Raw genomic sequence first — 25486 nt, 5'->3', positions numbered from 1 at the left:
TGTTTAATATAAGCTCCTTTTCTTTTCCACTGAGATAGTTTACAAAGGATTTCATTTGCATTACCTTCAACATTCTGATTTGTATTCCCTTTTACTATATTCTTAGCATCATCTGCATAAGGGGATAGTTCTGTTGGTGCAATATTACATAGTAGGTCCTCAATGTATATAAAAAATAATAATGGCCGTTATACGGAACATCGTAGCACTCCACACGATATTTCTTGTTTCTCAGATATATAGTATGTAGTTTGATTTGTTTCTCTGCTACTGTATCCAATTTCTACTACTTCCTGCTTCTTTTCCAAATACAATTTAAATCGTTTGGGTGCAATGCTTCTTATTTTATAATCTTGGAGCTTTGAAAGAAGATTTCTACGTAACTGGTGGCGGCGATTGAGGGGCAAGACATGATGTGAATATTTGTATTTCAATCTTAGTTTTTCTGGTTGTTTCTAACACTTTGTTTGACGAAAGGTTGTATAACCAATAGGATAGTACCGTATCTTTTTCGCTTAAAATACCGTATTTCATATTTCGTATTTCATATTCTATTAAGTAAATTCACAAGAGCAGCGTAAGTAGGTATTAGCCCTTTGTACTCTTAAAGAACAAATATGTAAGAAAGATTTGATTCCTTGCTCGTGAACATCTTAAAATTGTGTCTGGAAAATTGTGTGATCAGATTATTTAATAACAAATTTGCAAAACAAATAAATAGAGAGGATAATATTAATCAGTAATGAATAATAGGGCTTGTTTTGTAAAATGAAATGAAATGAAACCTTTGAGTTTTACGTCTCAGATTTATGCCGGTTAGGCTAAAGGAGACGGTGATGATGAGTAATGAATGAAATGGTGGAAAGAAGAAAGTGGGAAACGGGAGAACCCCGAGAAAACCCACGGACACGGTGTTTATCCACCACAAAGTTCACTTCGCGGGGGCTGGGATCGAACCTGGGACCCCAAGCACCAGAGGTGAACGCTCTACCACTGAGCCACCGCGGCCCCCTTGTTTTGTAAAAGTTATATTGAGACTGGAGATTAATGAACAACACATATTTTTAATTCCATATACGCTATTAAATCCATGTTATTACTCTTAGAAGTTATTACTCTTTTTTCTTTTTTTTTTTTTTTTTTTTTTTTTTTGTAAATTCAGCCTGGCAACGCTGATCATGATAGCACAGAAGGAAGGAAGTACACTATTGTGTATTTATAAATCAAAGTTATGAAAAAAGAAAATCACTGAATTTACTTTTGTGTACATATACGAGTGCATCTTGAATATACAAAATTTCTTCAGTACATGTTCTTCGAAGTACATTGTTTTCCTAGAAGAGAGAACGTGAATGATCCACAGGTAGTTGCAGCTCCTTTTAGAGGAGAAGGAACAATGGCTGATGAAGCATTTGTTAACTCTGAATATATTTTCAAGGAAGAAAATAATGGTAGTTTTCTTCAAGAGCATCCACTGGAAGAGAAGGGATGGATACGTCCAGTAATGGCTGAAAAGGAACAATATATAATTACATCATTGGAAGGAGAACATGTGGAAAAGCTTGGAACTGTGACGTATTATTCAGGTGTGGAATTACATGCAGTTAAGTCGGAAGCTAAAATTGAAGCAGATCTTTCATGTTATGATAATTTCGAAACCTCGGGCTTTGCAGTGGTAGAAAAGAAAACGCCGATCTACTCCACTAAGTCAAACGAAAATACGGCAAAATATACCAATTCCGTTGAGGCATTAAGGTAACGATTATTATACTAATTTACTTGATATAGATTACGCGGCGAGTTTTTCCTTTTCTTATTTCATTCATTTTATGTGATACTTTTATTCAGTTATTTGTTTTTTCGCTTCCTGTCTTGAGAGCATATCTGTTCCAGTAGAATCATTATTACGTACTAGTATCCAGTAATGTCATACAAGATGTTGCTTCGTTGTCGCCTTAATCCTGTGCAGATTGATTATATGGATCCTTACATAAATTCATGATATACATACATATATATGGAAATATGCGACAAGCCGACCTTCCCGTTCAGCGAAGGAGCAGAAACGTCATATTTAAGAAATTTTCATTGACTATCTTGGACGCACTTTCTGTATCTTCAGCACAGGCCCGTATCCACAGAGGGCTAGGGGTCACCCTCCCCTAAATTTTCACTGGCCACCATAAAATTTTCGCTGTAGCCTTGCAAATGAACTATAATGTAGTTGGGTCAGGGCCACCCTAACTTCTACCGGGCCGCTCTACATTTCTGGGCTGCCTACGGGTCTGCTTCACCAATCACTTTTGTGGTGTGCATGTACCCCGTTGCAGGTTCAAGTAGCCTTGTGCACAAACACAAACCAACCTGCCCTAGGTGGCCGATGAAAGCACCAGTGCTATAGAACGGATTCAAGCACAAATGTAGCAAGGGAGCCGGAGCTGAAACGATGAGGTGCGTCTGTAGGGAGTAGTGATGGGCGGTGGGAAGGAATTTTAAAAATGGGAATATTACCGGGCTTTTTCCCTGACCTATAAATTGCCGGGAAGGAATTTATTTCCATTTGTTTACATTATCTTCCAAATTAAAGAACCATATTACTAATTACTTTATTTTAATGTATTATGATTTATTTCTAGGTTTTAAAGGATTTAGAGGTTAATAAATTTAAAATTGTTTGACTATTCTTTATATAACTAATAATATGATTTTTTAGGTTCCATTTCCATTTGCACTTAGAGGTAAGATAATTGTTTAATATTGGGGAGCAAATCTAGCAAAAAGTAGGATCATTTGCGGAAGGAGTGAGTTGATAGTAGTGTTCAAGTAGTCAAGAGACTATCGAACACAATTGTTTTCACGGCAGTAAAGAATTTGTAGAAACCGCAAAGATAAGTGGTAGTGATTTATGTGAGAAAAGAAAGTGAATTGTCGTTAACGAAGATAGGAAACAAAGTGCCATGCGTGGCTCTAACCCGCCTTCACTCGCTGACGCTCGCTCTCTATTGCTGTCTGAATTTAATGTTGGTAACGTAATTTAACGTATGAAAGCATGAAGCAAACCCCATCGGAATAGAATATCGCAAAAAAGTAGGTGGGAAAGCTGGCTCCCCAATGCTAATTACTAGCCAAAATTAGCAAAGTACTAATTTTCAAATGATGAAAAGCAACCATTTTGTAAAGTAATGTACAATTATGTAGAAATTAAGATGAAGTACCATTAATAAACCCTGAACCACCGTTATTAATAGATGTCGGTCTGTCTACTCTCTCTGACTTGAATTTCTGAAGAGGTTCTCAGACTTCTCTTACATGTGAATTAACGCATGAAACTTATAAAAATAGGCAGCAAGAAAGGTCGTGTGTGGCAATGTTACATGCAAAATTATAAAGATAAGTCAGTATCTTGCAAATATTGTGAACATACATATTTATGCGCGAATGTTGACAAAATTTTTTATAACATTTAAATATTTAATATGTTTATAATATCAGTAGTAAAGTCAAGTTTAGAAAAGCCACTTACATGTAAACTTAAACTTTTTAGCGGTTTAAAATATGTGAACGTACTATACCATTTTTGAAACATATTTACTTTCATAGGACATATTGTAAATAAATATCCATTTATGCTTACTCTCCAAATACAATAGAATATTAATAAAATAACAACATCGTTCAGAATGTACATTTTAAAGACTCCTCTGGAGACAACAGTAATAACATAGTGTGATATAAATACGAATTTATCTTTGAAATCATAATATAGTAATAGATCGCAATTTTCTTTTTGAATTTGCCCATTACTAGTAGGGAGCGGGCGCGTCAGCGATCTTGGGTACAGTCGTATACGGGAATTGCGGAAAACACTGCTTTCGTTAAAAATTGATATGGGATTGCTCCTTTCATTTAAACTCACTCACAAATCTGTAAATAAAGAAACCTTTCCCACTCTGCACGTCACGTCTTTACCGCTCTTTCGTCTTGATGATTTGAGGCAACAACTTCAATTACTTGTAACAACTTCACCAACACTTCAATCATTCCGCACTTCGCTCTTCACTTTCTTATACCGTGAATCTCGTTTTTCAGTGCTTCCGCTTCTTAACTCGTAACCTTCCTATGCCCTAAGTCACTTTTCTTCACCTTCTACATCACTCTTAACGGCTATATAAAAGAGAATGTGTGCAAAATGTTAAATTTGATTTTTTGTTCTATGTACAAACCCTTGTCAGTCGTAACAAAACAACTAGTTCGATTGTTCACATATTATTACAATATTATTACTAATTAATCTGTAAATTTTAGAAACTGTCCACCCTTAACTGCTTACATTATGGATGAATACCTGCATATCGATTTCTAATTTTATTAACGTATTTCACGTACATAAGCATCTCACACGTAAGAACACACTATATTATTATTGTTTATATATTACACCATTAAGTATTTTTTACAAATTTCTTGTGATAATTTTACATATTTGTTAATCCGTATAATCATACTGCACACTGTTTTGACCGGGAAATTTTCGGTACTGATGTGTTTCAAGCGATTGGAAATATGAAACATGTATCATTTAATTCTTCTAGAGGAAACCAAACGATCGGTATCTGAATTAGTCACTTGCGTCCAACCACTTCCGGTTCAAGGGTAAAAACGGATCAGTATCACAAATAGTATATAGACTCTCTTTGCGAATATATGTACTTTCTCTCTCTTAGTGTTGCTGTCCATACTATCCATAAGATGAGAAAACCTAAATTGTCTTTCCGATTATCATGCACAAAGTTATAATGTGTTATTGATATGCCTCCCAAATGAATTTAAAAAGTTATTATAAATCTCGTCAGTGCTCAATCATTTTCTCCCTCATACAAGTAAATTTGAATGTACTTTAAGAAATCATTTGTACGTTTTAATAATAATCTCAAAGCGCACAACATACTACATACTGTTTCTATGCTTAATCGGTTTTTCATCACGTTCTGTCGCTATGTGTAAACATTGTAGCGAGTAAGACTTAGGTGGAATCAAAGAGATATTGAATAATTACAAAACTATACACTACGAGCTAAATCTATCTTAGAATTTATCTTCTGAAATATGTTATGATATATCTCGTAGGAAATCTTACCGTTTTGTGCCATATACGTGAGAACTTTTCCTAGCTGACCAAATGACGTTTCTCAGTATTATGAAATAGTTCTAATGAAAGTTCAAAATTGATGAATTTCTGTGCTCAATACACTACACATCCTACTAATATTAATAGCATGCGTTATATTGTTAAATTGGATACCTCTAAAAAAAAGCGTAATAAATCAGAAGGGTGCTAGTGTACTTTTGCCGCACTACATTTTAGATTTATAATTTGAATTGAATACTTTGCATGAAAAGACATATTTATAAACAACAAATATCTGAAAGCAATAGAATTAAATACAAAGCAATACACCTACATTTTATGCTTTCATGTGTAGGTTTCCTAGTGTAAAATCATTATAAGTGTTTTACGATGGATAAAGAGTGAGGGGCAATGTTTAGCAAAAGGGGTTCAGCTATTTTTCGTAAGAAATAGGTTAGTTACAGTTAGGTTAGGTTGTGTTTGTATAGGGGTCCAGCACAATTTACAAAAACGTATAATTTCTCTTTTTTTCTATTAACATTAGGTTATTTTCTGTTGCTGTTGTTATACTGTTTTGCACCACCGGTTGTAGAGTATTCACCTCTGGTGTTTGGGGTCCTGGGCTCAAACCCTGCTCCCGCCAAGTGAATTTTGTGGTGGACAAACACCGTGAGCGTGGGTTTTCTCGTTTTCTCCCACTTTCTTCATTCCACCATTTCATTCATCTCTAATCATCACCGTCTCGTTTAGCGTAAACGGCATAGCCGTGGGACGAAAACTCAAAAATTTAATTTAATTCTTCAATAGCGGTGTATATCTTCACAGTTTACAGAAACTGTAATTTATGTTTACAAGTGGAGCACTACTAGCATGACACCATGACAAGTGCTTTTCAAACGTATCATTGCGAAAACCTACTCGTTTTCACTACCTTCCCTGAGGCAAATTCTTCTTTCGGACGCACCCCCTCAATAACTCTCCCAACCCGGTTCGCTCTGCCCTGACTGTTAAATAGCATTCTTGCTTTTCCATGACCACCTAGCACAGGCTGGTTTGTGTTTTCTGCGATATAGTTTCTATACTATACTTGCGGACATCGTATTTATTTGTAAAATGTAAAAGAATTGTAGTTTTTCAATAGTTGCGCTTGATTGTCCCTTTCAATTTTATCTGTACGATGTGGGATATTTTCATGACGTTCAACGAAAAAGTCACTAAATAATACTAAGGAAATGAGTGACAAATTATAATTTTTCAACAAGTGTTTCGAGCGGTCCACCGAAGGTGAACCTGCACGATCAGAATATGAATTAGCATAACATATCGCGTCAGTGGTTTTTTTCACTTTCTCTCACCTGGTGTTGCTTAAATCGAAATCTTTGGAACTTTCTTTTCGAAATAGAGCGTGCCTTAAACAAGAGAAATCTCCTGGCTTCCCTCAATACATGCGACCTGATGCCGTACAAGTTGATATTTTGATTCTAGAACAAATCGTAAGAGATTTCTTAAGATCTATCCTATAGTGTATAGCTGGCCTTACAGAATCACTATACACACATTCCTTCTTAGCAGGAACTACGCAGAAGATTAAGTTTTATTAGAAGCAAGTGTAAGTAAGTTTCATTAATATTGAAAATGCGGGCATCATATCAAAATAAAAGTCTTTGAATATTGAATTTTTGTTCTCTATATTAACATAAAAATATAAATAATCCTATGGTAAACAGTTTATTAGCACAGATAATATAACCAGTAGTGATATATAATGCAATATATTTTTTTTCCTGCAGTATACCATAACTAAGTGTGAATCTTTGTTTTTTGAAAGTTTTTATTACTGTTTAGGCAAGCGAAATTTGTTTTGCAGGCGGGCCTCAATTATTGCCACACCACTGACCCTAGCTTTTTATCTAAAGCGCTAGAGCACAAATACATTCTTTCTTAAAAGTCTGCTCGCATCTTGCTGCTCGCTCCCTACCATGTGGAAGTTTACTCGTTAGGATATGGAGTTGGATTTTTTTCTCACTGTTTTTTTTTTTTTTTTTTTTGTTCATTTTTTTAACTATCAATTCGGCAGAAAGTACTCATTACTTTTCAACACCGTGTTTACAAATCAGTTCAGCAAATAATAATAATAATAATTGCATGTAATATTAAGCTTGTGAGTCTGTGAATCTCGATTAATTAGTTTGTTCGAGACATCCTACTATAAAGTGGCATGTTCTGAAAATCGAATCTAAACAGATAGATTTTAAAGATGAACTTTGCATAGGAAAGCATAAACATTTTACATTCGTCCCCACTAGTTGGTCTTGGCATATTTTCGACCATCCAATTCATCGTATAATACCCCACGTTCATTCCTTTTTGTTACTTCTTGGCAATGAACTGGAGATAGCTTCTCACTACAGCCCAATAAACTCGGCCTAGATTGCCTAACTAATGGAAATATGATATGGTTGTCTCTTTGTTATCAACAGGGGGTGGCTCAGTGGTGGAGAGTTCACCTCTGGTGTTTGGGGTTCCGGGTTCGATCCCAGCCCCCGCCAATTGAACTTTGTTGTGGACAAACACCGTTAGCCAGGTTTTTGTTGGGGTTCTGCCGTTTTCTCCCCCTTTTTTTTATTCCACCATTTCATTCATTACTCATCATCACAGTCTCCTTTAGCCTAACCGGCACAACCGTGGGAGGTAAAACTCAAAGATTTCTTTTCATTTTCCTTTGTTCTCAACACGAACTGCACCAATATATATATATATATAACGTCTATGACGTCATGAGAGGAACTCTTAATCTCCAATAAAATTTTGTCGCCATGGATTCATAATTGCAGTGGGTAAGGGGCCGCGGTAACTCAATGGTAGAGCGTTCATCGCTGGTGCTTTGAGTCCCTGGTTCTATACCAGCTCGCCTCAAGTGAACCTTGTGGTTTACAAGCGCCGTGTGTGTCGGTTTCGTCGGGGTTCTCCCATTTGCTCCTGCTTTTTTCATTGCACAATTTCATTCATTTCTTACCATTGCCGTCTCCTTAGCCTAGACGGTATAACCGTGGCTCGTAACACTTGGATTTCATTTCAGTTGCAGGGGCTATATGTTAACTTATATCAGTTAGTTCACTACATATTAATTGCTTCGAAATTTGGGAGAAATAAACAAATCTTTTGGAAGGTATGAACGAGAATATCATTGCGTATGTAAGAAGAGTTGTTGATAAATATCAGACAGAATTGAATAAAAATAGCTTTTTTGTATGCAAGAAAATTACGTGGCATTGTTTAGGTTCCCAAATGGAATAAGACCATTAAAAGTTTCTTAAGAAAAATATAAAGAATACTTTTTTAATTTCGCCAATTCATTTAGGATTAGGTAAATATTATGAACAACTTAGTATAGAATAAAATTAGAAAAAAACGCGTTAGTGCGTTTATGTACTTACCACATAAGCTTAATATTATAGAAATAATCATAAACCTAAATTGGCAAATACGGAAACTGAACGGTACACAGACACAGCTTGAAATCACTCATATAGGAGAATAAAAAATCTTGGTTTCTCTGTTCACTATTGAACAAAAGCAGTTTGTAAATAATATAAGAGTATGCTATAATCATTTGTAGATCAATTTTTGAAACCTTTGCTGCAAAATTTGAAGAATTACGAATAGGAGTAGCTTAATCCGAAAATCCAAATATTGTGATTCATTGCTCTTGAAAAATCCAGAACTGCTTACTATGTGTTGCTTAGGGTTTAATAGTTATGGTTTCAATAGTTTCAGTAATATCTGTTTTGAGCCATTGTAAATCAATGTATAATAATAATTAGTTTTAGACCTTGATTAGCTCTCTGGTTGCTTGAGGCTCCATAATTTTACTCAATCTTGGACTAAAGCATGTTTATTATGCATGGTAGGCTCGTATAAAACAAGAAAATCAGAAAAATATAGTATACTGAATTAACATTCACTGAGTCATATTAGCTTAATTTACATGATCACTTTATTTTTCCATATCGTTATATTTATTTATTTCTTTAAATAATGAGTTGCATTGAGAATGTCATGCATCCGATTATATTTGACCACAGTGAATAGTATATTATGCATAAGTCTATGTTGCAGAAAATTGAATACTTCATCCCGGGAGACATTATCCTAATGGACAAGTCTCATTAATAGATAACTTTATACGAAAGTGATATTACCCTTACTGTAAAGAGTTCTATGAGAATACCGGGTATTCTTTACAGGTTTACTGAAACTCGCCTTCTCAAATCAGTCAGTATTTTCTACAAAGCTTTTCTTTCTCCTAAAATCGTATATTCGTAACGGATCTTGAATATGACCTGTGCTTCAAACTTATCTCGTTTTGAATTTCTTGCCATTGTGCAACAAGGAGTTCCTTCAGACCGTAGTCTTAATAAAACAGCTCTAAACAAACTTATTGAGACTTCACTTACTCGTCGCATGATTGCAGACTTGCTGTTTCTCCATAAATTTATCAATGGGAGAATTAACTCCTAACTACTCGTATCGGTTCTCAATTTTCGCGTACTTTCTCACCTTACTCGCGGTCATACGCTACTAATTATGTAACATCCAGGCTATCAACTATACGATGTTCCTTATACTTCACGCTGGTATAATTATATAATAATTTAAAATCAGATTTTGATATCTTTGACTGAAAATCATTTTAAAAACAAGTTGAAGTCTCCGAAAATAAGCGATAATATATATATATATATGTGTCTGTGTGTGTGTGTGTGTGTGTGTGTGTGTGTGAGTATACAGAACGCAATCCTAACGTATACAATCTCTGAGATATGGTTGCGACAAACCATAATTTTTTCGTGCTTCATAAATCTCATCAAATCGGCCGAGAACTGATCTATTAATTTGGCATGGGGAATTTCGTCCCTTGCAATGTTAAAACGTAACTGCAATATAGAGAGCGAAATGTATAATATATTCTCTCAAAATGCCATGTCGGATGTCAATTCATTTACTCAGTCACTATAGAGAACTTAATCTTTTGCTATCTGAAATTTCTCATTTTCTGTGTACAATAAAAATATATATGTATAACGTTTAAATACTCGGAACGAGATACAATCACTTTAAATATACTCAAAACGGAAATAAGTATTTTATGGCCGAGAGCTGGTATGTAGGTGAAAAAAAATAAAAAGTACAAGAAATAATAATAAAGAAGAAAGGGACCTGTTAGTCTATTTTCCATTATACCCAAGTAGATTCAGATTCCAGCTATACGCTTCTTTCCTTAGAGATAGAAATTATGCAATAAAAGTAATCTCCTTAAAAGAGTCTAATGATTAGCGAGTCTAAATTTATGTTACCTTCCTCTATGTCACACAACTTTGTTTTAACGGTTTGTTGATACTCTAGTTACAAGAGGTGTTTTAATATAATACATTTGACATTTTTCAGGCCAAACATCACGAATTCTTATAAATGTCAGAAGATGCTTTACAAAACTTACCGTCTGCCAACAGCCTCTGGGATAAATATGAATGTTGCTCATACGAGTACCAACAATTGTATTCAAGAACACTTTTCCTCGATTCAGACTTCAAATCACGCTACATGTTCAACATACGCTTATCCTCGTTATAGTATGGAAATCGTTGAGAAATCCAACTTGGAAGGGCAATTGATTCCGAATAAAAGATGCAAACGTCATACATGTCTTCAGTGCGGAAAACCTTTCAGTGATAAGAGCAAACTAAAGACACATATGCTTATTCACACTGGTGAAAGAAAACATTCTTGTATGCAGTGCGGGAAAGCGTTTCTTCGGAAAGATCAAATGAAGAGGCACATGATTACTCACACAGAGCAACTAAAGTATTCTTGCATTCAGTGCGGCAAACTATTTACAAAGAAACGTCACTTAAACACTCATGTCTCTACTCACATGAATAAGGAGTCATTTTCGTGCATCCGGTGTGAAAAGGTATTTACTCGTAAATCGTCTTTAAAGACCCACTTGTTTTCTCATACAGGTGAGAAGCCATTTCTTTGCGTTGTGTGTGGCAACACGTTTACTAGAAAATCTAGTTTAAACACACATATGTTTACGCATTCAGGTGAAAGAAAATATGCTTGCAGTGAGTGCGGTGAAACTTTTACTCGCAAAAGCTTTTTAGAGTCTCACATGGCTACTCATACAGGTGAAGGAAAGTATTCCTGCAATCCATGCGGAAAATTATTTACTAGCAAACGAGGTTTAAATTATCACATGGATACACATACAGGTGAAAGAAAATACTATTGCAATCTGTGCTACAAGACGTTTACTAATAAAAGATACTTTAATTCTCATAAGCTTATTCATTCAGGCGAAAGAAAATATTGCTGCAGTCAGTGCGGTAAAAATTTTGTTTGTAAACAATCTCTAAATTCGCACATGATTACTCATACAGATCAATGTCAATATTGTTGTAGTCAGTGCGGCAAAACATTTTTTCTTGAAAAGTCTCTTCAGTCTCACTTGATTAATCATGCATGTAAGACGAAATACTGTTGCGGTGAGTGCGGCAAGGCATTCACTCGAAAAGGAACTCTAAATTCTCATATGATTACTCATACAGGTGAAACAAAGTATTCGTGCTCTCCGTGCGGCAAAGTATTTACTACTAAACAATCTTTAAATTATCACATACTAACTCATACAGGTGAGAGAAAACATTCTTGCAGTCACTGCGGTAAATCATTTACTACTAAACAAACCTTAAATGGTCACATGCTTACCCATACAGCTGAAACAAAATATTCCTGCAGTCACTGCGGTAAAGCATTTACTCGTAAACAATCTTTAAATTATCACACGCGTGTTCATACAGGTGAAAGAAATTATGCTTGCATTCAATGCGGAAGAGCGTTTTCTGTTAAGTGTAATTTTAAAAGACATACACTTACTCATGCAAGCGAAAATGGGCAATAATACATTTGGTACGGCAGAGCTTTTCGGTGGAAAGACTCCCTGGAAAGCCACACATTGCCTTACACAGTTGAAACATTGCAGAATTAAGGCGGTTGACAGTTTATTCACAATAGTCATTTAAAGATTTACATGTTTACCCGCATTGTTGCGAGGGATATCTTTACATTCAGTGTGGCAGCACGTATTGAGAACGGTGAATTTAAATAAGCAAATTATTAATAACTGTAAATGATCGTACAGATGCATTCAGTGTGACGAAATGTTTCTTTACGAAGTATCCTAAAAATTTACATTCATAATACAGATACTGAATACATGTTTCCAGTCAGTGGGTCAAGGTGTCTGCTCTTAAACATTCTTTATAATATTATATGTTTATTCTTATAGGTGAAGAAAATATTTCTGAATTCAGTGTACCATATCTTTTACTTCAAAAGTAAATTAAAGATTCATTAACTTATCCTTACCGGTGAACGGGAAAATTTCTGCAATGAGTGTGGCCAAACATTTACTGTTAGGTGTACTACATACGCGAACGAAAATCATCAATACTGCATTATGTGCGCAAACCTTTCCTCCGAAATATCACTACAGGATGCACATTTGATTCATACAGGTGAAAGAAAGGATTTTAGCATTGTGTCATAAAGCGTTTATTTACAAAGGTTATTTAAAGATTCAGTGTTTTCTCACACTCCTAGCATATCCTTACATACAGTATAAGACGAAACGTTAATTCAGCAGGATAAATTCAAGAGGAGCATGCTTAGTCGTAATGGAGAAATTTGGTGCAAATGTGTTCTGTATCTCAACTGATTTTTTAATTCAAATGTCCTTACTATAAAAAAAATAAATGAATCTTCGTAAAGGTAGAAAAATATTGTTGCTGTCAATGCGGTAAGGAATTCACTGATAAAATAATTTAGATAAGCACGTGCTTACTCAAAAGATCGAAAAGGCTACAAGTGGGCCAAAACTTTAATTTTGAAAGGTAATATAAAGCCTATCATGATTAATTATTCAGGTAAATAGGAAGTCCATTCAGTGCGCCAAACTATTTAGTAAGGTAAAGATGAATAAGAGAGAAAAAAAGGTTGAACCATTGGTGAAACGATATTTGCTGTAAACAGTACAAATTGAAAATCACATACAAAGTGCACCTGAATTACTTAACAGTTTTCAAAAACTTTGAAACTTGTGCTCTTTTATTTACTATTGCCAGACGTTTATGGAGAAGACAAAAGAAATAAGTAACAGCACGTTTACTCATGACGAATATATGCCGAGAACTATCTTCCAGAGTGAGAAAACCTTTAGGTGGAAAAATGATATGAAGCTGGATATATTTACTGATGTACATAAAAGTTGCATTGGTACTTTCATTGTGACAGTGTGTCCACGCTGAAAGATAATATAAGAACCTATATTGGCGTAATATTGCAGTAAGGTATTCACAATAATCATGTCGTTACTCATACAAGTGAGGGAACATAGATCTCCATTCACTGGACTACACTGTTTTATGCCTTGCATGTGTAAAGTTACACGTATTTTTTTTAACAGATTTTATCTTTTTTCTGGCCTATGTAATGCAAGGTTGAATCCTCAAGCGATGTTACGAAATGCTATTTGATTTTTTCCTCCAATTTATTTTTGGAGTTATTACAATAAAGAATTAATATTAATGACGTAAATTTTTACGACAAAATGCTTCTGCTCTGAATACGTTTGCACTGTATTTTTTACCAAGACCTTAACGTATTAGAAAATAATACAAACATAGTATTATTTTAATCCCATAAAGTTATTTAATTAATCAGTATTAATTCTTCGATGTTATATATCCTGGTTTTCCCCAGGAAGATGACACACATTCTGTTAGATCACTGATGATTGGCAAGAGGAAATACTGTCACAGATTTAGATGAAGCAGGGTCCAGAGAACCGACATCAACTTCTTCTGAGATACAGAATTCTTCCTGTATTTGAAATTCGCCAGTCTCGGCGATACAAAAATCTCGTCGACCAAAGATTTGACGTGGCTCTACATGTGGAAGAGCACGGGCAACTCGCTTGTGAACAATACTTCTGTCATCTTTCGACTTAGGCTTCATTTCACCCGTTTTCAATTTTTATTGTTGTAAGTCAGTGTTAGAATGCAAACGAACTCGATTTCTGCAGGACATTGAAATCCAAATAGAAAAAAATACAGAACGAGAATAAAATGGAAGATATCCCTTCTATCTTTATCTAATTTTGCTCAGTAAATCGTGAATTGTTCCGTCATAAAAAGAGATTATTCTATTTCACACGCAGAACTCTTTAGAAGAATAGAGTGAGTAATGATTCAAATAGAAAGTTTTGAACCATTTTCAGAACCGCAGGGTCATTTTTAAGCGAGGGTTAGGATTGCCACCAATTAACTCCAGGAATGCTTCGTGTGTCACGCAAAGTCGTCACGAGTCATGCTGATGTCAGGAAGCTTGTTAGAATCCATTGTCTATGATTCCTTTTATACATTATATGTTGGCGATATTCTGAAAGGGTAGAATATTTATTTATAAAGGAAATGATTTAAAGATCTAATTGTTAAAAGAAATGCATATAAACCTGAGAATGAAATTTAAAATTACAGAAAATCATGCGTTTCGTAACGAACGCGCAAACTCCCTTCGTCCGACTTCTCAGACTTCATAAAGCAAAGCTGAACTACTTCCTCCCGCTTGGCGAGTTATAATATATATCATTGATCCCTGTAAGGAAACTGCGTATTTATGCAAATTAAAAAGATTCTTGCGTACATTGTGGCGGGGAGAAACATACATCTTTATTATACGGATAATATTATAATGTTATATTCAGTGTAATATAGCATTTACTCAGAAATCATTTAAATATCTGTATAGTCCTATACGTACAGTTACGTATATAACTGGATAATCATATTCGTTCGTACAGTTGGATGAAGAAATTGATCTGAAGTAAGCTTAAGAAAGGATACAGTTGAAAGGTGGCAGCATTAAACCCTTTGTAGCAGAGCGTTCACATTTAAAATATTTCAAGGACTCACATACTCATTCAAATGAGGCTAATACTTGCATTCAGTGGCAAATAGTTAAGAAGGAAACCTTACTCAAAGCTCCACGTTCTTACACATATAGCAAAGTTACAGGTTCTTGCAATAATTGTGGTAGTTTTAAGACACTTTTCTTGCAATAATTGTGGTAGTTTTAAGACACTTTTCTTGCAATAATTGTGGTAGTTTTAAGACACTTATGTTGCTCATGGATCTTTAAAATCAAATTCATCATTGTAAAGCGTTTACCTCTAAGAAATATTAAAGCCTATGATCTTATTTATAAAGGTAATATGCTGGTAGAGCATACAAACTTAATGATATAACGATCAATATTACGCATGCAACATATAGACCACATTCTACCATAGAACCACAAAGAGAAACGAGATATGATGAAAAGGCACATATTATTAAATCGATAAAAGACCAAGTTCTACCATTAAGTAGCGAAAAATACATTTGTTCGCAAAAAAATACTTTTTTTTAAAGATACGCATGATAGTATGTACATGACAATATTGTTCAAATGAGTCTGGCAAAGGCTATTTTTTTTTATAATCAAACATTCTTAAATCTTAAATCAAACATTCTTTTTTATAATCAAACATCTGTAAAATCAAACATTCTTATCCACACATTTTACAGCCTTCATCCTTGCAGAATAATAGACAACTTAAAATTACAAATATTTATTCATAAACAAAAATACAAATATATGTGTTGGAAAATTGAGCCAGTGGACATTTAGAACTTGATAGTCCTTAAAGGTGAAGCACAGCATTGGTGAATTCAGTGGAATATACGTTTAATTCCCAAGCTTAGTCTACAGTGTCCGTATTCCCACTGAAAAGTGGTAGAACACATGTTTGTAGTAATTTTGGGAAACATGTATCTAAATTCTAAAGCTACCTGGTTATTCTTAATATTGATAAGAACTATATCTGCCATCACAATGCGTAAACGTCGCCGAGAAGAACACGCCACACACTAAAATTCTTTCTTATTCATGGGATTCAACACATATTCTCATCCAATACACCGATTTACTTAGTCACAAAGTTACTTTAATCGTTGCAAATAATATATATTTGTAACCCACTACTGCGTACATTTTAGATTCTTTACAGCGAAAGGATTCAAAATGCGCAAGAATGTAAATATATATAATCCTATACAGTTTCATTCCCTTAGAGAGGTTTTAATCCCGAGATAAGTAACTTCAAACTATTTTCATACATTAGTTAATCTCCAGAGGATTTTTGTAAACACTTATCATGATATACTAATGTCTAGAAGAATTTTGATTTTAAGCGCCACAGTGTCACACAGAAAAGTGACTAAAAGTAATTTTTTGTCACTGTTGCGAACAGTTTTTCATTAAATATGAGCTTAACAGACTTTTTGTATACGTGATGGTCGCATAACTCGAGAAGGATAACCCGTTATTGAAAATTTATACCTGTAAGAGCACGTTTTTAACAATGCTTTTGTAAGTCCAAACTCCGGCTTCTCTCAAAAGATTAAAAAGTTACTCCTTACATTAAAGTGTCTTTTACAGTGGTCATGGTGAAAGACCCACTGTTCCATGAATAGAAGCAAAATTCATATTGTCATTGATTGGGTGTTAAATAATGTAGTGACCAAGATTTTGGCATTTGTTTCGCAATGCGTATGAAAGAGCGCACAGAATAGCAATAGTACAAACATTACAGAACGCAAACTTTATCTTTGAGTGATCCTGTCTATTTCAATTGAGGCAGATTTTAGAAAATCTCTCAACGTGATATTACAGGTATCCACCATACTGAAATATAGTGTTCTAGATACAAAGTGATGACACGTATCCTTTCTGTTTGGCAGAAAAAGAATTGTTGGGCCGATTTAGGCTGCTTGAAAGTTCGATTTCCATTTTCTCACAAGCTTCGATGCCAAAAATTGTAAACGGCTGTTTCTCAGGAATTATGAAAGACATTTTATACAGTTTTTGGTACTTGAGAGGTAATGGAAAGACCTTGCAAATGCATTCTTTAGTACATCACATCAATTATTTATTATAGAAGAATTTTTTATGAATTCCATTTACATTTTACAAACTCATTACAAGCTGGAATTAATCTTAACTCTGACTTTTCTTTGGCTTTCATTTTTTTTTTTTTTTAAATAATGAATTACTTCAATTTTCAATAACCTTTAGCAAATACAACATCAAACCCAAATATATTCTTTTGAGAATTCTGTCTATCGTTTTTTTCCTTTACTCATCTTTTGTTTTCTTGTTGGTGAAGTTTCTTTTTACTTCTTTTTCATTTTGTCTCAAATAGGTTTTGGATTTTTATCGTATTTCCTGAAACGTGAATAGCATCAATTTTTGGTTCTTCTGGCTTTTTACAGTTGTAGTAGATTCTTTGTTTTCTTATAATTTTTAAAATCTGTTAAGGAACTATTAGAAATTAACGTTTCTCTCAATATACTTCACATTCATTTATTATATAGAAAACATTCGAATGTTGATACTGAACGTTACACGTTGCTCACTAAACGATATATATCCACATTGAACATTGGCATTTGTGTGTCAGACGTTGAGTGTTGACCTTTGGATGTTTAGATGATTGAGCGTTTATCATCAGTTGTATATTTATAAACTATAAAATGTCAAATCAGATTTGTATTAGATGTTTGTAAAGTTTTCGTCTTATTTTTATATTCTCCTTATTTATCTTCTTGTCATGTGAGTTCGTAAAAAATAGTTATCTTTCCAGGAATGAAGTCATATTTCTCTAAGTTGCTAGTAAGCTATACCTACTCCACAAACTCATCATATAGTTTGAGATTAGTGTCATCATAACAAAACATCTATAAAGGTAACCAAGAAAGTTCTGTTGCTTTTCTAACTGCCATTTTCGAACATCGATGTGTCACTCATGTCGTACCTGGAAGACGAAAAGTCGTCCCTATCAGCATGGACAGCGTTGTGTCAACGTTCTGTTGGGTCGTGAAGAGAAGAAAGTATCAAGTGCACCAGAGATTTGAAGTGGCGTCGTCTAAGCTGATTATCCAAGGAATGAAACAGGTGATAATCGGACAGTGCAATGTCCGGAGAGCGGATGCAATAATGTTTTCCAACCCAAAGCATACAACTGTGTCCAATCCCAGTTTAAACTAGTACAACATACTTGCCCTTATGACGCTCTGTGTGGGTCCCATGTTCATTCCATCCTTACGCACAAGGTGTAACTGAACTGCCAGAACCAGGTAGTATGTTAAATATACCCACACAAACAACTGAGCTTCGCCTTATCTCAATTCGCATTCAACTCGATGTATAAGGGCCAATTGAACACATACTTCCACAAAAAGTGACAGAACTGTTTGGTTACCCTTTTTATATAATGAATAACAATATATATTGTTAATTATTCTGGTGATTTGAAATATATTTGTGGTTGAGAAAAACAAACTGAAAATTTAGTGTTAGATAAGAATGAACATATTTATAATATTCGCTACAAATAAAGTATTTACTGACCAACATCGGAGACACGTGTATAAAAAGTTATACGTGTAAAAGATTATTTGCTGAAAAAGAGTAGTAAAAGCATCTTAAATTCAACAAATTAGTGAAAAGTTTTCCTCAAATAAATTTCCTTTTAATATAAGTGAATTCTGGAATTTTGGCTAAAAGAACGTAAGTTAATACATCGCAAATACATATCAAATATATAATCAAACGATGCAATACATTGAATAAAATATTAAGTCAGTTATTCTATAGTGAAGTTGGATAAGATTGGGTATCATATTATTAAGTATTCTGCCTATTGGCAAGCCCTTATAGTAATTAGAATTTCTCTTTTTCTTTTCTTAAATTTCAGTTTGGGCACGGAAACGTTTCTTCCATGTCCAGCTCTATTTTCAGCTTCCCCTAATAACTCCCAATGTCTTCTTCTAATTTTCAAGTCATTTATCACTTGTGTTCTTCTTTTCTCTACTACTTGCTTTGCTTCCATCTTTCCTTCTATGCCAGTATAAAGAAGACAATTCTTTCGCAAGATGTGTCCATTCCAATTGGCTTTTCTGCGAATGATGATGGCTAGAAACGTCGTCTTCTCTCCTATCTGTTTTAAAACTCTTCGTTTGTTACTCTTTTTGTCCATTTTATCTTCTCTAACTTCCATAATGTCCAAGTCTCTAAACCATAAAGTGCAGTGCTCCATATATAGCACTTGACCAATTTCTTCCTTAGTCCAATATTATGGCTGCTTGTTAAAAGTGATTTTTCTTATTGAATGCTTCTTTGGCTATGGCAATTCTCGACCTGATCTCTCTGGTGCAGTAAGCATCTTTCGTCAAAATACTTCCCAGATATTTTAACTGATCGACCTCTTCAAGTATTCTTTGTTATACTCTGGCCCGTAAAGGCGAATTTCCACTGGATATTCTCAGATTTTCGATGTTTATTTCCATTCCATATAGTGTCCCAGTGTCAACTGCTTTGTCAATTGTCTCCTGTAGCCCTTCTTCGGTTCTAGCTATATAAACATTAACATCTGCAAACCTGGTCTTGTGAATGATCTACCCTCCAATCTTGAAATCTTCAATTCCCGTTAATGCTTCCTTCATTAACCATTCACTGTAAATATTGAATAATTGTGGTGACATACTTCATCTTTGGATTAAGTGAGCAATATACTCTCTACTCTTTAAAATGGTGCAATTAAAGGATGTTACCTTTGTAATTCTGATTATAATTGATTAAAAGATTTGATATGAGGTAAAAAATAAAAACATCGCACGATTTTGAATATCACACAATTAGAGCATTGGTACTAAAATCAAGACTTGGGTTGTCTTTGATATATGGTATCCATCACAGGACATCCAGATCTTTTTGGAGGACATATCTGGCAAATTGTTCATGCGATTTCTTGATATAGTTCTTGGAGGGCGCTTTCTTACCACACTCAAAATGAACGTTACACTTGCGCAAAATACTGTTGTCTTTCAAATTTCAACATGTACAATTTCTCCTCTGTGCCAACAATCGTCATTATTGCAGATTTATTGACTGGCTCTTCTGGTAGCCAAATTACAAACTACACAAACCTGAAATAATATGAAAAAAACCTAAGCACCATTTTATCATAAGCAACCTACATCATAAAAACAATGAATTGTTTCTATAATGGGATTTATTTGAGAGACATGTTGTAGATATATATGAAAAAAGCATTTTGTGTATTGGAAGATGAAAAGCATACAGGAAAGCTAGCACCAATTCAGTTTCGAATAACAATATTTTAAGAAAAAAACATATAACTTTCCACAGATTATGAACTGAAAATCGTAACACAAAGTGCGAAATTGAGAAAGGATTGCCTAAAAAAACACAAAGTGTAAAAATAACCTGATTGAGTACTCGTATTTGTCATGATTAGAGAACTTTGTTAGGTAATAAATTCTCTTTAATTATCGAAAGAGCTTTCAATACGAAAGAACCGTTCACAAAAGATTGAGTTAGTTGGTATTGAATTAGAATTGAAATTGTATATATTTCAAGAGCATTAGCGAGAAGGTATACTCTTGAAATAAGTATGTTACTTACTTTTATGAGTTACAGGAAGTTGAAAGAATTTTGTTTGGTTCTCAAAACCTAAGCCAGGACACGATGGTTCCCTGGTAGAGTCCTCACCTATTGTTCCAAGAGTCCGTTTCATCCCGTGCCGTGTTAGTTTAGGGTTAAATTCCAAAGTTGGGCGTCCGTTTCCAGCAAAATTTTTAAAATTTACAGGAAAGATATGGATAATTTGATCGTTTGTGTGCTTGATAATGTATAAGAGTCTCGAAAAATCTGTTTATTTGTTATATATAAGCGGTTATAAACATGGGACTATACGGCGAGCGGGGGGAACTACTTGGCGCAAGGTAACCGAACCGTTGCATTGTGGGAAAGAAACGAGCATTTATGTTATCAACATGGCGAATGTACAAGGGCAATGAACTAACAGTTTTAACATTTGTGAAGCAATACGTTGATAACGAGCAAAATGTTTTAAAAGTTTGTGAAGAGCACGGATTAATGAACCTAATAACAAATTGCAGAAAGTGTGGAAAGGAGGTAACAGCGAAAAAACGTGGCGAAAGCAGACGCCCAACTTCGGAATAAATGCCTTAGTTTGTAGTGAACTTCGAGTTTGTGTGTTCCCTTTAGGTTCTTTCCTTTTCTTCCGCATTTTCATTCCAACGTTTACTTCGTAATCATTTCCATGTATTTATCACTAATCTCTTTTCACCTTAAAAAACTTGGTGGGCGTTACATAAATATCCTGATATAAATGTTTCTCTAAAACGGGAAGTAAGTGTAGTTTTAATTTCAGATGAATAGTTGTTGCCTATTATTGAATGAATGGACGTCACTTAACGTGATACTAATTTTCTGTAAATAGAAAAGATTTCTGAGTATTATTTTTAAAATTTGCTTTAAGTTACTGGATTATGTGTTCACAAAGTGGTGACAATGTGAAGTACAACACTGACTCTGCTTTCAATTTTTGAAAAATAAATATATCCTCTATACTCTAGTATCATAATGAAGCATACCGTTTACTTGCTTCATGCACAAAACTAATCAGCGTACGGAATGAACTAAAAATTTACATACTAGGTATTTGTATTGTAACCGTTTTATTCAGGTATAAAGAAATATGACAATTGGAACATGCATATGGCAAAATCAATAATACATGTTTCACTGTAATATATGTTGAATATATAGATTTTTTATCATCGTCCGTAGTTGAATTGCACTAGTACAACCATATATGTAACCACAGTACTCAGCATCTGAAAGAAGAAAACAATACAAACATTATATTTTAATTTAAGATTAATTGTTATAACATTATATTTTTAACTTAAAATGTAATAAAGTATCTAATCATTAGTCTATGCACTGTTACTGTTCATTCCGTTTGATTTGTTAACTTGTAGCATAGCACACCCTTCAGTATCAAGGTTGTAGGAGTCAACCATATATAGCATAGCATTGAATTCGAACCAAATAATATCTCATTGGACGTCTTTCAGCGTCAACGATGTAAAATTAGGGATATACAATATAGCGTTGATTCGAGCCATAGACGCTTCATCGGAAATCAAACGCGAGTCTCCAGTATTGAATCTGGAGTGTTCCGGCTCAGTGATAGATCGTTCAAATCTGAATCACGGAGTCCTTGTTTCGATCCCAGCTCGCGCCAACTGAGCTTTCTGGTGGACAAACACCGTGTAAATGGCCTTTCTTGGGTTTACCCGTTTTCTCCCACTTTCTTCATTCTACCATTTCATTCGTTTCTCATCAAGACCGTCTCCTTTAGCCTAACCGGCATAACCGTAGAACGTAAAACTTGAAGATTTCATTTTTCCAGTATTGAATGCGGGTTATCCATATAGTTCTGACGGAACTTGTCATCTCGTTCGAGAGTATTGGACCAAGATCCATTATTTTCTAACATTGAGACATGCCAGTGGCGTAGCACACTTTTGCAGGCCCCCCCGCAAAGTACAGAGAAGGGGCCTCACTTGTAAAGCCGACAGAAGTAAGGTTGAAGTTCTATTTCTTTAAAACTTTATTCATGGAAAGACTTCGGGGCCCCTTATACCTCGGGGACCCCCGCACTGCGGGGGTTGCAGGGGCAGCAGCTACGCCACTGAGACATGCGCAGTTTCCACACGATGATGACTGACACATATTAAGACAAAGTACACACTGCTTTAAGTAACTTATGTAGTGCTTACTACTAGACAGTGCCAAATCATAAGCATTATTGAAATTATTAAGGTTAATGGCACTTTATTAATCTTCCGCTTAATCTCCTATTGTTTTTCAAAATTGATTTTGTAAGAAATACAGCTTTAGAAAAAACAATGATAATTTTTAAGACTATCTTGAGTCATCTTTGTCTGAATGAAAAACATTTTTCCGCAGAAGAATATGTATGGTAGACATCAATTTGAAATTTAAGAGTTCATTAGTAGAGAGTTGAAGATTACTTGACTATCTGTTGAACTTAAGCTTAATTAATAATTTTAAAAGTATTTGAACTGTATTGCTACGGAGGTTTGTTTGTAAAAGTGAGGAGATAAAATCAATTGACTTTCATGATCATATTGGATTACTTTCTAAATACACTGAAACCTCTCTAAAGCGGACAGCCGTGGGGAATCAAAAATTGTCCGCTATAGAGAGGTGTCCGCCTCAGAGAGGTTTCAATATCTTCTTACGTAAATTAGTAAAAGGTATTGTGCAATTAGAAAAATATTTTTGCATGAATCATGTATTTACGAATATTACCAAAATGTTACTGTACCTTCATTATCTTGTGCCATCCAATACTCTATGTTTGAGACACAACATGGAAATAAATTGTTATAGTTCTCTGCACTTTACACTTACTACGTTTTCGGTGTATTGCTTTAATTTGTGAGTTAATTGCAGTCCAGTAATGACTTTTGAGACAATATGCGTACCCGCGGGCAAAATATACCAAACTTGTCGTTTGCTGAGAGCGGACAGTAGAATGACTTATCATCCCAAACGGCGGGCAACTGTCAATCACTTTTGTATCTGAAACAGGTTGGGTGAGAGTAGAATGCAAGCAAGGAACATGAGGATGTTGTTAAACGGAGACCTTTCCTCTTGAGCAGACAGTTGAATAAGCAAAATGTAGTCACACCCAATGTGCTTCCTTGCTGACACACGTATGAATCACAAAAAATGTATTTTTTACTGTAGTTTTCAACTTGTTTCTAGAGAAAGTGTCCGTAATACGGAGGTAAATAATACCTATAAAGACAGGAAAGACTGTCCGTGTCCGTACTAGAGAGTGTCCGTTTTAGAGAGGTTTGCCAATGTGCTTTTTCCTATTACAGTGTTTGGGCATTACAAAATATGTCCGTTATGGGAGGTGTCCGCTTTATAGAGGTGTCCGTTAGTAGAGGTTTCACTGTAATTTTAGATTTAAACTCACAGCACAACATCCTACCCAACATCAGAAGATGAGGAAATCGTAAACACAAAAGTCAATACTAGAATAAGTAGTCGATATTATAACATATTGTTAATAGTAACTACTAAAATTCGTAGTAAACTCTTTTTCCTCTCACTTTTAAAGAAAGAGTCTATTATAGATTCAATATTGTTTTTAGTTAAGCTCGTGGTCTTCAGGTAGAAATAGATATCAAAAAGTTTGTAAAATCGTCTAGAAGGTGGTATGTTGTATGATAACCATACTAATTCTGGATTTGCTACAAGAAGTTTTTTCTTTCTATTTTTGTAGGTGAATCTGAAGGTGTGTTTATTGACAAGTTTCAAACAAAAGCGTCATTAAGTTCGTCAATTTTCAGGGAAACTCAGCAGAGCGAATCCACTTAAAGATTAAATAAATCTATGGGATGAAAGCCCATCCTTAAAAATTGTGCCCGAGTGGAAACAGGATTTCAAACTGGACACATGAGCACCGGGTTATGAGTCTACCTAGAATATCACATACAACCAGCTAAACTTTCAGAGAGTGTCAGCGCGGTGGTTGCCAAGACTACTCACATCTTCCCAGAAGACAAGTTGAATTGCAACGAAAGTGTAAGAGAAACGTTCCATCGCTGTGAGGATGAACAGTACATATTTGGAAAACTGACAATGGAATGAAGTTCTGTTTCTCTTTTGGAATGAAGTTCTGTTTATCTTTATGGCCCAGAAATAAAGGAAATGAGCAAACAATGGAAACACATTTCTTCCCCCCTCCCCTTAAAAATCACGAGGGTAGAAGTCAGCTGCCAAGGTGATGTTTTCCGCTTTCTAAGGCTGTAAATGGATCATCATGACAGATTATCTACCACAGGGTAAACTGTTACTAGTACTAGTAGTTGACATTACCTGTCTACTTTACGAGAGGAAGTGAAACAGAAACGTAAATTTGCCACAAAGTGGTATTGCTGCTGGCAGGAAATGCAGCAGCTTTTCCGCCCATCGATCCATTATAAAAGCAGTGGAAGTACGGTACGAAATATCGCCCCACCCCATACTCACGGGATCTAACACCATGTGACTTCTTTCTTTTCCAAGAAATGAAGCATCATGTCAGAGGACTAGGGATGACGTCGTTTAGGAGGTTTAACTTCGGTTTCAAAGCGAAAATAAAATTGAATACTTACAGAACGGGCTTACGGAAAGAGAAGAAACACTGGCAAAATGTATCGCTATGCACGATGACTACGTAGAGAAGGAATAATAACATATCGTGTGAGAGTCCTTCAGAGT

General features: G+C 34.9%; 1 protein-coding gene across 3 annotated transcripts; it reads left to right on the top strand.

The window, feature by feature from the left end:
• Positions 1-1179: 1179 nt before the first annotated feature.
• On the top strand, positions 1180-24921 carry LOC145676033 (uncharacterized). Of its 3 annotated transcripts, none has more exons than XM_081746883.1 (2): positions 1180-1755; positions 24507-24921. In XM_081746883.1, exons 1-2 carry the CDS (start codon positions 1310-1312, stop codon positions 24508-24510), a joined length of 450 nt encoding a protein of 149 aa, XP_081603009.1. In that variant the 5' UTR covers positions 1180-1309; the 3' UTR covers positions 24511-24921. The 3 variants fall into 3 exon arrangements, with proteins under 3 accessions (XP_081603009.1, XP_081603010.1, XP_081603008.1); XM_081746884.1 differs by lacking the exon at positions 24507-24921 and adding an exon at positions 10577-10705 and having other exon boundaries at positions 1180-1586; XM_081746882.1 differs by lacking the exon at positions 24507-24921 and adding an exon at positions 10577-12566 and having other exon boundaries at positions 1182-1755.
• Positions 24922-25486: the final 565 nt, after the last annotated feature.

Source organism: Thermobia domestica, chromosome 18, assembly GCF_964235325.1.
Source record: "Thermobia domestica chromosome 18, izTheDome1.hap1.1, whole genome shotgun sequence".
NCBI lineage: Eukaryota > Metazoa > Arthropoda > Insecta > Zygentoma > Lepismatidae > Thermobia > Thermobia domestica.
Note: the sequence above shows the minus strand (reverse complement) of the source record. Positions and strands in the feature narration are given on the sequence as shown.